This window comes from Nerophis ophidion, unplaced genomic scaffold (genome assembly GCF_033978795.1).
Source record: "Nerophis ophidion isolate RoL-2023_Sa unplaced genomic scaffold, RoL_Noph_v1.0 HiC_scaffold_30, whole genome shotgun sequence".
Taxonomy (NCBI): Eukaryota; Metazoa; Chordata; class Actinopteri; order Syngnathiformes; family Syngnathidae; genus Nerophis; species Nerophis ophidion.
In genome coordinates this window covers 800873-813719 of record NW_026906952.1, presented here as the reverse complement: position 1 = coordinate 813719, position 12847 = coordinate 800873, and the positions used below count along the sequence as shown (strand labels likewise).

The window sequence follows — 12847 nt, the reverse complement described above, 5'->3', positions numbered from 1 at the left end:
GCGCACACTTCCTTCAAACACGTGTTTCACTGGGACAATAGTGAGTGGTGCACACTTCCTTCAAACACGTGTTTCACTGGGACAATAGTGAGTGGTGCACACTTCCTTCGCCCGGCCACAGAAGACAAAAAAGAGTTGCTGGTGTAACAATAGGAAGAATATATTCCACTCCTCTCTTGTACACGCGGCTTATGAGGTAATATACATGATATATTTTCATATTATTTATCTTATTTACCTCATATGTTGTTCGAAGCTAACGTGCTAGCTTTAGCCCGCTAGCAGGCCTTTGTAGCAAATGCGAGCGTTTTTCTTGAGGAGTGTATTTTATATGTTCTCTATGAGAATTATATTGACTTATTTAATACTTTAACTGTTTTTTGTTGTATATTACAGTCACGCTTAACATCATTAAATATTTGTTACTAGAAAGAAACGAACGTCTTGTAATTTAAGTCTGGAATAAGTCACATGGTATAATAATAATAATAATACATTTTATTTGGTATAGCGCTTTTCAGTGTACTCAAAGATGCTTTACAGGATGAAAAAAAATATTATTGTTATTGTAATGACAGTGTAATATAATGTACTATTGCAGTGGTCTGCTTTATGTTGGTGTCAACTGTATTAGCAATAAATACAAATGATGTTTGCACGCACTTCCATTACCTTGATAACATCCATCCATCCATTTTTCTACCGCTTGTCCCTATTTGGGGTTGCGAGGGGGGACAGGGGGTGTTGGAGCCTATCAGCTGCATTGGGTGGACATATGGAAATTAAATCAACTGATGTTTGTTATTACGAAAACACTATTTGCACAATTGTAAGTGATTAATGCTTATTCAGTCGGATTAAAATAAATATTTAATTAAATAAATGTTAAATATTAAAAATAGCTTTAATATACTGCACACAAAATGAATTTAGATTAGATTAGATAGTACTTTATTTATTCCGTCAGGAGAGTTCCTTCGGGAAAATTACAATTTTCAGCACAATCCCATTCAAGATCAGACAAACATTATAGGGAGACAGAACAGGATCGCTGACGGGTCTGCCGGCTTCCAGCGCCCCTTACAAAAAAGATGTGGTGGGGGGGGGGGGGGGGGGTAGGAGAAAAGAATAGAATATTAAAATAAAATTTAAAAAAATTTGCATCAATATTTTGTATGTAGTCAGAACATGAGGTACCCAAATATTTTAAATAATTGTTTACATTTATGAATTTGTATATATATATATATATATATATATATATATATATATATATATATATATATATATATATATATATATGTATATATATATATATATATATACATATATACATATATGTATATATGTATATATATACTCGCTGGCACTTGTTCCAAGTGCTTCGCTGTTTTCTGTTGGGTTAAAAATGTTGCTTTCGCAGAAGAAAGTTAAATTAGCAATGATTTTCACACACACACTAGGTGTGGTGAAATTTTTCCTCTGCATTTGACCCATCCCCTTGATCACACCCTGGGAGGTGAGGGGAGCAGTGGGCAGCAGCAGTGCTGCGCCCGGGAATCATTTATGGTGATTTAACCCCCAATCACAACCCTTGATGCTGAGTGCCAAGCAGGGAGGTAATGGAGAACAAGGAGAGGATATTGTGTGTAAAAGTAAAGCCAACCGACCACAGCTCTGTAGTCCTGGTCACCGTTGACGTGAGGTGGGACTATTTTGGAGGTGCACGTCAAGGTTGGCTGGTAGGTTGGTAGTGGGAGGAGCCAGTTGGCGTCACTTGATGCTGCAGCACAATGAAACTTTTGTACGTGCAGACTGACTTCATGCAGTCATGACGGTATTAAAATCCCAGCAGGAGGTTTTCTATAAGTTGTTACTTTTTAAACAATAATTAATGTAAATGCAGAAAACAGGATCAATGACACAATTCATAATAATAATCAATAACTGATGATTATTCCATGTGTAGAAGAACATCACCACAAAGTGGTGTCAGTCCACTTGGAAAATTTTATATTTGATAGACTAAACAACATTTGACACATCTGAGGTGAAGTTTGTTTGTGTTGTCTTGCGGACGTCCAACAGATGAACGCTCGTCAAGAAGAACGTCCCCTTCAGCAGCAGGAGGATCCACAGCCCCCCCACATTAAAGAGGAAGAGGAGGAAGTGTGGATCAGTCAGGAGGGAGAGTGTCCTGTAGGGCAGGAGGAGGCTGATGTCAGCAAGTTTCCACTGACTGTTGTCTCTGTGAAGACTGAAGAGCATGAAGACAAACCACCTGAGTCCTCACAGCTTCATCACAGTCCAAGTAAGCACAACATCCACATATCATCTAATACAATGTTTGTGACACATGTTCATCCGGGGGACACATTTATCACTAAAGATGGAGATATATTTGCTTTTTAACACCACCATTTAAAAATGAATGCTCATCAATCATCAACAGTGTAATTGCTGGGGTGTAACCATGTGACCTAGAGGCCGTCCTCCTTACCTCACGTGGTCAGATGAAGGCAATCATTCAATATGGCTACTGTTTATTTACCTTTGGCAGCACATATGTCAGCATATTTCAAGGGTTTAGTGGTGTAGATAAGAGCTGTATACCAAGTACCATTTTTTTTTTTTTAGTACTGGTTCCTAAAGGTCTACTGAAAGCCACTACTAGCGACCACGCAGTCTGATAGTTTATATATCAATGATGAAATATTAACATTGCAACACATGCCAATACGGCCTTTTTAGTTTACTAAATTGCAATTTAAAATTTCCCGGGAGTTTCGTCTTAAAAACGTTGTGTTACGATGACGTCTACGCAAGACGTCACGGGTTTATAGGAAGTATGAGCGCTGCACACACACACAGCTAAAAGTCGTCTGCTTTCACGGCATAATTACACAGTATTTTGGAGATCTGTGTTGCTGAATCTTTTGCAATTTGTTCAATTAATATTTCAGAAGTCAAAGTAGAAAGATGGAGTTGGGAAGCTTTAGCCTTTAGCCACACAAACACACGGTGATTCCTTGTTTAAAATTCCCGGAGATCAAACTTTCCATCATAGCTGAGACAACAATACAGAATACAGATTTACACTGTAAACAACCTCATCTTTTCTCCAAGCTTATACATCAGTAAGTGACATTAACATCACAGGGGGCGCTGGAGCCTATCCCAGCTGCATTCAGGTTAAAGGGAATTTATCACAATTTAGATTTTAGGCCATATTGCCCATCCCTCGTAAAAAGTGGTCTTCTATTCCTGTGAATAATGTTGTAAAGAGCAATGTGTTTGTTTTCAGGCCAATTAATATAATCACTTTTTATTTTAAGTACATGTAAACTTACTGAATGTCTCATGTGACTGAGCAAATCTGGACATTTCTCAAGCATGTTTGTCATTGTGTGTCCTGCAGACGTCTGTGGAGAACAACGTCTGCCTGAAAAAAAGGAGAGTAGCTTCAGGATGGTGAAGGAGGATCCTTCAAAGAGGAAGACCAGGCGCCACGGACCCTCTGGTGTCTCTTTTTCCTCTTTGACACAGACCCTTCCCTGTAAAAAGGAAGAGGAAGACTCACTGACGCCCCACATTAAAGAGGAAGAGGAGGAACACAGCATCACTCAAGAGGGAGATCATCTTGAAGGACTGGAGGAGTTCCCAGTGACTGGTGTCCCTGTGAAGAGTGAAGATGATGAGGTGAAAGGTGAAAGTGAGGAGAGGGGAGGGGGGGAGCCTCCAAGCAGCAGCTCAACACAACACATGACAACAGAAGCTGATGGAGACCACTGTGGAGGATCACAAGCAGACAAGCTCTTAGCTCCACTATCAGATAGTGAGGACACAACGTCACACTCTCCTGACACTGATGATGAAGACTCTAAAGATGATAAGACATGTCACACTGACAACACTCACTTCACATCTTCTCACTCTCACAAAACATTTAAAAACCATAGTCATCTGAAAAGACACATGAGAACACACACTGGAGAAAAACCTTTTATCTGTTCAGTCTGTGGTAAACGTTTTGTTCGAAGTCACAATGTGAAAGTGCACATGAGAACACACACTGGTGAAAAAGCTTTTATCTGTTCAGTCTGTGGTAAACGTTTTGTTCGAAGTCATAATGTGAAAGTACACATGAGAACACACACAGGAGAAAAAACGTTTTCTTGTTCAATCTGTGGTAAAGGTTTTATACAAAGTCAATATTTGAAAGTGCACATGAGAACGCACACTGGAGAAAAACCTTTTCCCTGTTCAACCTGTGGTAAAGGTTTTACACAAAATCAATATTTGAAAGTACACATGAGAACACACACTGGCGAAAAACCTTTTTCCTGTTCAATCTGTAGTAAAGGTTTTGTACAAAGTAACAGTTTGAAAGTACACACTAGAACACACACTGGTGAAAAATCACATTCTTGTTCAATCTGCAACAGAAGCTTTTGTGACCGATCAAACCTTTTAGCACACATGAGAAGACACCCAGGAGAGAAAGTGTTGAGTTGCAGTGTGTGTGGTGAAAGATTGTCTTCTAAGTACCAGTGTAAGAAACACAAGTGTGCTGGTGAGAACAGCAGCAGCAAATGAAACTGCAGGATTTGAAATAAACTGTCCAGACTTTCATTTTGACTTTCTAACAACTTTATGATTCATTTGTTGGGTCTCTATAATCTATTTTATTCATTACCGTTATTACTCTGTATTATAGTGATTGTGTTGTGATTGTTTTATATGTATGTCCCCAGACCTTTATGCAATATACAAGTGAGAGAAAATAGCAGATTTTTTTTTTGTTTTTGTGAAAGGATTTTGTTTTTACAAACTTACATTTGTGGATACATCAAATAAATCCAGTATTGTGTTCTAAACATTTTTTATGTATATTTTTCTTTTTTCAACATCCCCAAAACAACATCAATATCAGTCAAAGTTTGGAGTGTCAGACAAAAGCCAATATTGTACATCATCCCACAGAGATTTACTTTGCATACATTCTTAAAATAAACTGTTTATTGTGTTTCCCAGTCACAGAACCAACAAGTGCTGTCTTCAATTGCAAAATAACATCCATAATATAATTTTAAGTGGTCAATTCCATCCTTTTTTTAAATTTAGATTAACTCTTTTATCTCAGAAAGAATGGAAACTTTTAAGTATTTTTTTGTTTCAGAGAAAATAATAAGAAGAAGAAATAGAAAACAATTAAAAAAGATGCAGTAACTAGAATATTTTAAATAAAAGCCTATTTAAATTTTGTAATATTTCTTATTTGCAGGTCATACTTAATTAAATCTTGAAATATTAAAATATTTTTATCAGTCAATAAGTGCATCAGTGACCAAATGCCTTTTTCAAACCATTGCTGTTCAAAGATGGATTTGTTTCTCATTTTAATATAAGAACAATTCCATAGTGGAGTATTGTGTGTGATGAAGTTGTGTTTGTAAATTAGTTTCCAGTACAACAACACTTGCTGGTAGGGATGGGTACTGTTCACTTCTAATTCCATGTTTTATGTGTTATATATGTCAATATATTGTGTGTTTGTATTTTGCCAACATGGTAGAATCACATGATAGGCAGGTTGTATCATGTTTTTCTGTCACCTTGAGGAAATGGCATAAAGAAGAAGATGACAATATAATGTCACTTGGACAATGATGTACAGAACAGAGGAGATTTAGTTCATTTTAATTTTTGGTTTCAGGCAATTATTTTGTATTATTATTTTTTCACAAAACCTCTCCATTATCCAGCTATGGATTTCTGGTAGCTGCTTGAAAGGAGATGGAAGGGGACAGTGAGCTGATGTATGAGGAAGGTATGGACATGGATAGGACTAGAGGGGAGAGAAGGTCATGAAGGTAAGTCGAGTGCTAAAAGAGTAGAAAAGAGTAAAAAGATTATAGTGGTGTCAGGTTCAAACACTGATGCGTCTATTAAACAGACGAGAAGGAAGAAATCATGCACAGACAGAGTTACATTTTGCTCAATTGAGGAGAGATGTGTTTTGGGCTGTACTCTAGTTACAGATCCAAACTACGTTCTAAAAGTCCAGCCCACGTGCTGCCTCTATTTATTTGGGAGGTCCCTGGTTACATCACTGAGGCTGTCGCTGAGGGAAGGGGGTCATCTTCACAGCTCCAGCTAGACACAATATATAATTATACATAAATGCAAATGTGCTGACAGTCGTGATATCACCTTGTCTCTGTTCTGTCTACGTCACGGTACTTGATGTTCGGTCTTGGCAGTCAGCAGGCCGGTTCTGGAAACAAACACTGATAAGAGACTTGCTTGCAATCTTGTGGATTGCCAGCTTTGCACAGACAAAGAAAAAATAATTTCAGCACACTTGATAATAACCATAGCAACAGCCTTTAAGCATAAGAGTTGTGTGATAATATACCGTAGTTCCTTGAATAGGCGCCGGCGCGCTAATTAATTTAAAACCTCTTCTCACTCCTGCGCTTAATCAAGGCATGCGGTAAAAGTAAGCAGGAGCTAATAATTTTAAAACCTGTTCTCACCCGTGCGCTTACCAGTGGCATGCAGTAAAAAACTGACTGTGATTAAAAAATAAATAAATACAAATTTATTCTGTGGCCGCGGCCCGGTGATTGGGGACCACTGCTCTACAAGGTTTCTCATTGTCATCCCATTGGGTTGAGTTTGTTCTTGCCCTGATGTGGGATCTGAGCCGAGGATGTCATTGTGGCTTGTGCAGCCCTTTGAGACACTTGTGATTTAGGGCTATAGAAGTCAACTTTGATTGATTAATTGCTTGATAATAATGTGACTCAAACATCAGAGTAAGTATGTGGTGATACTAACCTTCGATAGCTCAGTTGGTAGAGCGGAGGACTGTAGTTGCTCATGCTGGAATCCTTAGGTTGCTGGTTCAAATCCGGCTCGAAGGATTACTCTTTTTTTTAAAATGATTAAATCAAGATAAACAACACAAGATACACTTACAATTAGTGCACCAACCCCAAAACATCCCTCCCTCATTCTCACTCATTCATACATTACATTTCTGTGTGATGTGGTTCAAATAAGAATCCAAATAATGTCTTACATCCTGAGGATGTAAACTGTGTGTTGTTTTGGCGTAAGATATTTACGAAACACAACCTGTCCTACAGTAAGATGTTTCTTTCTGTAGGGATAGTGATGCAATGGATTATGTGTCTCACTACGGACTAGAAGATTCTAGGTTCAACTCCTGGCCAGCGTGCTGTTGTTTGTTAACTCAACTGAAACAGTATTCTGTGTGATTTTTGGGGGGAGTTTACTTTGCTTTGGCTTTTCTAAATCTACAAACTGAAAAATGTGTTTTTTTTCTCTTTATTATTGTGAATGTATAACTGGTAGTTGTATCTGTTCTTATACTCGGGGCATTCAATCAGAATAAAGTGGGTGAGGAAAAAGGTGAGCACAACAATATAAATGTGACTATTTTACATCTTAGCAGTTGTTCTTTACACCACAATGGAGTAAAACCTAAATATTTCCCCAGAACATCAAGTATTAGCACACTGATTGAGATTCTCTTCCATGATGTCGTTCAAACAGAATGTGGCTTGAGCAGATGGTTTAACATTAGACATCAGGAGAGCAAACACATTATCAATCAAGATGAGTAGGAACAGCCGTGATGGTATAGTGGTTAGTACTCTGTGTTGTGGTCACAGCAACCCTGGTTCAATTCCGGGTCATGACGCTTAAACTGCTTTTCTTTTCAGCATTTTTCATCTACACTTGAAGACTTATTTATTAGCCTGCTAAGAACTTTTGAAAATTTCTGAAAAATCTGCCAAATGTTTGCAATAATCATAACATTCTCGGTAGTAAAACATTCTTCAGAAGCATTTAGGTACATTTTTTAGAGACCCTGAAATGCTCAGTCATGGAGCGTAAGACATTCTTTTTGAGCTTCCGGGATTCAAGTACCTGTTCTGCTGACCAATACTAGACTTTGAGACCCCTTGGAAAGACCTCCTTCCACCCCTCAAAAGTCACCAATAGGGCAGACCTTGGTTACATTTGAATAAGTAAACCCAAGCAAATGTTGTATAGGTGAAATAGCTCAGTTGGGAGAGCGTCAGACTGAAGGTCCCTGGTTCGATCCCGGGTTTCAGCACAATTTGCTGAGTTTCTGAATGAAATCTTCTTACTAATAATCCTTCTGTGACTCTTACAATACTGAAATGGTCTCCCTGACCTGCCAGCCTTGCTGGTAGAATTCTAGTATCAGTAGTTACACACCTTTCCTCTCTTTTTAATTTGGACAACCGTTACGTGGTTTAACGGTGTATCGTTCCTTAAGCCAAAGTTTGGTCTTTAACTGAGCCTTACATCGGGCTGTTTTAAACACAAATTTCTTGCCTTAGGGGTTTGTCTTGGACTGTATAACTTGAAACTGAGAGTAATAAAGCTGAGCTCAGTGTGAGGTGAAGGTGCATCCAACACACCTACAGCAAAATATTAACCACAACTTTTTCATACAGATATACTGTCTAACAATTTGTGTTTTAGGTATTGCGGTTAAACCTTCAGATGATCACATTAACGCTCTCCCACCTGAACTAAAGTGGATGTGAGGGATGTTTTTGAATATCAGTTTTTCAAATTAAATAGAGAAAAAACAATCATTTTTGAAAACTATTTAAATTAAAAATAGATTCGAAAGACTGCTGCAGGGGGGCAAAGGGACATTTTTTGAGAAATGTATGGAGGTCAGCATCAGCCACTTAAACAGGGACTTGAACCCTGGACCGTCAGATTAAAAGTCTGATGCTCTGCCGACTGAGCTACCCAGGACCTTGTCAACACTGATTTGTCCAATATCTGAGATAACATCCATATTGGCAATCTCAGGTGAAAGTGAATTAGTCAGCATGTTCAGTGACAAGCTGGGAACTGTCAAAGTTCAAGCTCCCCAAGTGCTTGAACACAAAGCTCATTTTTGACGGATAGGCCAGTTTTACATCGTCATCAACAAAGAAGGTTTTGACCAAAAAAGAAGCTCCTCTCCCAAAGTTGCTAACTCTGAGCTGCATTTAACTTGGATGCTCCCCAAAATATTGCCAGAAGCATTTTTATTTTTATTTTTTAGTGGAGGTTAGCTGCAACAGGTAGAGCTGCTGAAGGCCCAGGCTGCAACAAATAGAAGGTCACTAGATTTTAAAGTCCAACATAAGCAGTCAGTAAAGCCCTGTTTTGGTAGTAAGCCTCATGTAAACTGTGTGTTCCTTTGGAGTAAGATGTTTACAATATACAACTTGTACAAAATTACAGGGCACGGAGCTAGTGGTGCACTGGATAACATGTCTGACTACGGATCAGAAGATTCTAGGTTCAACTCCTGACTAGCTCGTTGTTTTTTGTTAATTGAACTGAAACAAAATTCAGTGCTGTTTCTTTGAGAGTGTTTTTTTGCATTTAAAATAAATATCTACTAACTGGAACATTTTGTCTTGTTATCATTGTGAATAGATAACTGGAAGTTGTATCTGTTGTTATACTCGGGACATTCATTTAGAATAAAGTGGGTGAGGAAAAAGGTGAAACAAAACAAATCTTACCTGAGCACGCCTTCCTCTTGTTAGAGTAAAACATGTTGGGGCTTGGTCACTAGCATTCAAACTAGATGTGACTATTCTGTCTATGAACATGAACAGGGAAGCAAACACATTATCATTCAGGATGGTTTGTTACAGCTGTGATGGTATAGTGGTTAGTACTCTGTGTTGTGGCTGCAGCAACCCTGGTGTGACTCCGGGTCATGGCACCATACCCTTCCTGTACTTTTTTGATGATTTTTGAAAAAAGAGCTATCTTGTTCCCTCTGGTAAGTGGTTGAACAAGATGTGAAACCAACCAGGTACTCTGGTGAAATTAAAAATATCTATTTGATGTCATTACAGTATTGTCCTTGATGCATCATTTAATATGACTGATGTGTGCTTTGTGCTGTTACTTTATCACTTGGTAAAATTGCATTATAAACTCAGTCAATCGATCAATACTTTCTTTCTTTTATTTCTTTCTTTAGTTTATTTCGAACATGAACATACTTACAACATAATATATCAGACACTTTAATACCATTTCACATTACATCATGTCTGAAAAGGAGTAGGATGAAGCAAAGCTTATTTAATCCTACACCTTTCCCACTTCAGAGCGTTTACAAATATATACATTCATTTACTGACCTTTTTTGTAGTAAAATAGTGAAATGACATCCGTGAATGAGTGATACAACAGTTTTGTAATATGTAATTCATTAATTCAGTCATTATTAGTGTACTGAGATGAAAAATATCGTATTTTCAATAAAGTTGAAGTTTTTCTCATAATTCCTCTTCTTTGTACTTTATAAGCACTATTAATCTGAACAACCTCTTAAACTGGATCATATCAGTACAATTTTTAACTTCATTACTTAATCCATCCATCCATCTTCTTCCACTTAACCGAGGTCAGGTCACGGGGGCAGCAGCCTAAGCAGGGAAGCCCAGACTTCCCTCTCCCCAGTCACTTTGTCCAGCTCTTCCCGGGGGAACCAGAGGCGTTCCCAGGCCAGCCGGGAAACATAGTCTTCCCAAAGTGTCCTGGGTCTTCCCCGTGGCCTCCTACCGGTTGGACGTGCCCTAAATCCTGACCAGATGCCCGAACCACCTCATCCGGATCCTCTCCATGTGGAGGAGCAGCGGCTTTACTTTGAGGTCCCCTCGGATGACAGAGCTTCTCACCCTATCTCTAAGGGAGAGACCCACCACCCAGGCGGAGGAAACTCATTTGTGCCGCTTGTACTCGTGATCTTGTCCTTTCGGTCATAACCCAAAGCTCATGACCATAGGTGAGGATGGGAATGTAGATCGACCGGTAAATTGAGAGCTTTGCCTTTCGGCTCAGCTCCTTCTTCACCACAACGGATCGATACAGCGTCCGCATTACGATCTGCCTGTCGATCTCACCATCCACTCTTCCCTCACTCGTGAACAAGACTCCGAGGTACTTGAACTCCTCCACTTGGGGCAGGGTCTCCTCCCCAACACGGAGATGGCACTCCACCCTTTTCCGGGCGAGAACCATGGACTCAGACTTGGAGGTGCTGAGTCTCATCCCAGTCGCTTCACATTCGGCTGCGAACCGATCCAGTGAGAACTGAAGATCCTGGCCAGATGAAGCCATCAGGACCACATCATCTGCAAAAAGCAGGAACCTAATCCTGCAGTCACCAAACCCGATCCCCTTAACGCCTTGACTGCGCCTCGAAATTCTGTCCATAAAAGTTATGGACTTGAATCCTGGAAGTCAGAATGAAAGTCTGATGTTCTTATAACAGAGCACTTCAGGGTTTCTTCACAACACGTAAAAATAAATAAAAATGAAGCAAGATGCTTCTGGCAACATTTTACTTGCATATTTGACCCCGTTCTTGGAAATACTGGTAGATTTGATTGACATGTGTTGCTTTCTTGACACAGAGCCAGTTCAAAGCAATGTTCTCAAATGTTTAGCAGGGTTAAGGTCCAGTCTCTGGAACGGACATTCCAGAAACCTGCCTGAAACCCTTTGAAAACAGTTTTTATGTGTGTTTAATATTGTTGTCTTGTTGGAAAAGCTGCTTGTGTACAAAGATCAGCCTTTTCACTCTTGATTGGAGGTGAGGCAAAGTCTCATCTGACCTGTAAACTTTTCTCTCAAAAGTGCTTTAAGTTCAAACACTTGGCGGGTTTGAGGTTTGACAGTTTCCACTCTGTCACTAAACATCCATCCATCCATTTTCTACTGCTTATCCCTTAAAACCGGACAATTCAAGGCATGAGCAGACTACAGCAGTGATGAACAAACAATATGAAAGTAGGTTTGAGGTTCTAGGTCACATGACTGAAGCTACTGACAATTGAAATGTTCTTAGTGAGCTAATGACAAGTACTTTATTGACGGTCCCTTAAACTAAAGCACTTGTCAGCAGGGACTGACAGACGTGGCATGAGTTTTCAAACAGTCAGCCTGGCTGGATGTTGAATGTCTGTTGAATATCTAACTTGGAACTCATTTGACCTCTGTTTGGCATTTGGAGATCACTCCAGCAGCACTGAGAGCAGTCTGAGTCAAACTACCTTGAGATAAATGTTGCAATTGTCAATGCCAACAAAGAAATGGACTAAAAAAAACGCTATAAAAGTTATGGTAGCTTGATGCTAATATACATTGGCTTAGCTATTGACATGCTACTGGTTAGCATTAGCAATTTCTCATGACGTTAACACCCACCAAATGAGTTAATTAAAACTATAACTAAAATGAATGTTAGAATCAAACAGCTGGTGCATAATAAATCCAATATTTACAGTATTAACACTTTTTTGGGCGCAACAAAACACATTATGAATTTACACTACAGCCATCTAGCGTACTGGACTTGCAAATGTAAATAAACCTACATGTAAATGATAATACGAAAACAAAAAAAACAAAAAAAATGGTAACGAAAGGACCGCAGTTATCAATAATAATCTTATTTTTAAATGTTGCAATACAAATTTATCACAAACACTCAATATTATTAACACACACAAAAGTACCAAAAAGTCGTACTGTTGAGGCTTGGTATTGATTTGGAGGTAGTGGAATGTGTTCCGAATCGGTTAAAAAGTGAACAGTACCCATCCCTACCAGCAAGTGTTGTTGTACTGGAAACTAATTTACAAACACAACTTCATCACACACAATACTCCACTATGGAATTGTTCTTATATTAAAATGAGAAACAAATCCATATTTGAACAGCAATGGTTTGAAAAAGGCATTTGGTCACTGA

At 38.9% G+C, this 12847-nt stretch overlaps 1 protein-coding gene and 2 non-coding genes across 3 annotated transcripts; 2 read left to right on the top strand and 1 right to left on the bottom strand.

The window, feature by feature from the left end:
• Positions 1–74: 74 nt before the first annotated feature.
• Positions 75–4877, top strand: LOC133546514 (zinc finger protein 391-like). Its single transcript, XM_061892290.1, has 3 exons — positions 75–196; positions 2089–2311; positions 3419–4877. Exons 2-3 carry the CDS (start codon positions 2089–2091, stop codon positions 4594–4596), a joined length of 1401 nt encoding a protein of 466 aa, XP_061748274.1. The 5' UTR covers positions 75–196; the 3' UTR covers positions 4597–4877.
• A 1965-nt stretch (positions 4878–6842) lies between these two features.
• On the top strand, positions 6843–6929 carry trnay-gua (transfer RNA tyrosine (anticodon GUA)). The gene is given in 2 exon segments: positions 6843–6879; positions 6894–6929. It is a non-coding gene; the product is annotated as a tRNA-Tyr (tRNA).
• Positions 6930–8759: 1830 nt separating this feature from the next.
• Positions 8760–8832, bottom strand: trnak-uuu (transfer RNA lysine (anticodon UUU)). The gene has a single exon. It is a non-coding gene; the product is annotated as a tRNA-Lys (tRNA).
• Positions 8833–12847: the final 4015 nt, after the last annotated feature.

Coding starts and splice junctions, on each gene's coding strand:
- LOC133546514 (XM_061892290.1), top strand. CDS start 2,089: ATGAACGCTCGTCAAGAAGAACGTCCCCTTCAGCAGCAGGAGGATCCA. Junction 2,312..3,418: donor ACAGCTTCATCACAGTCCAA/GTAAGCACAACA, acceptor TGTGTCCTGCAG/ACGTCTGTGGAGAACAACGT.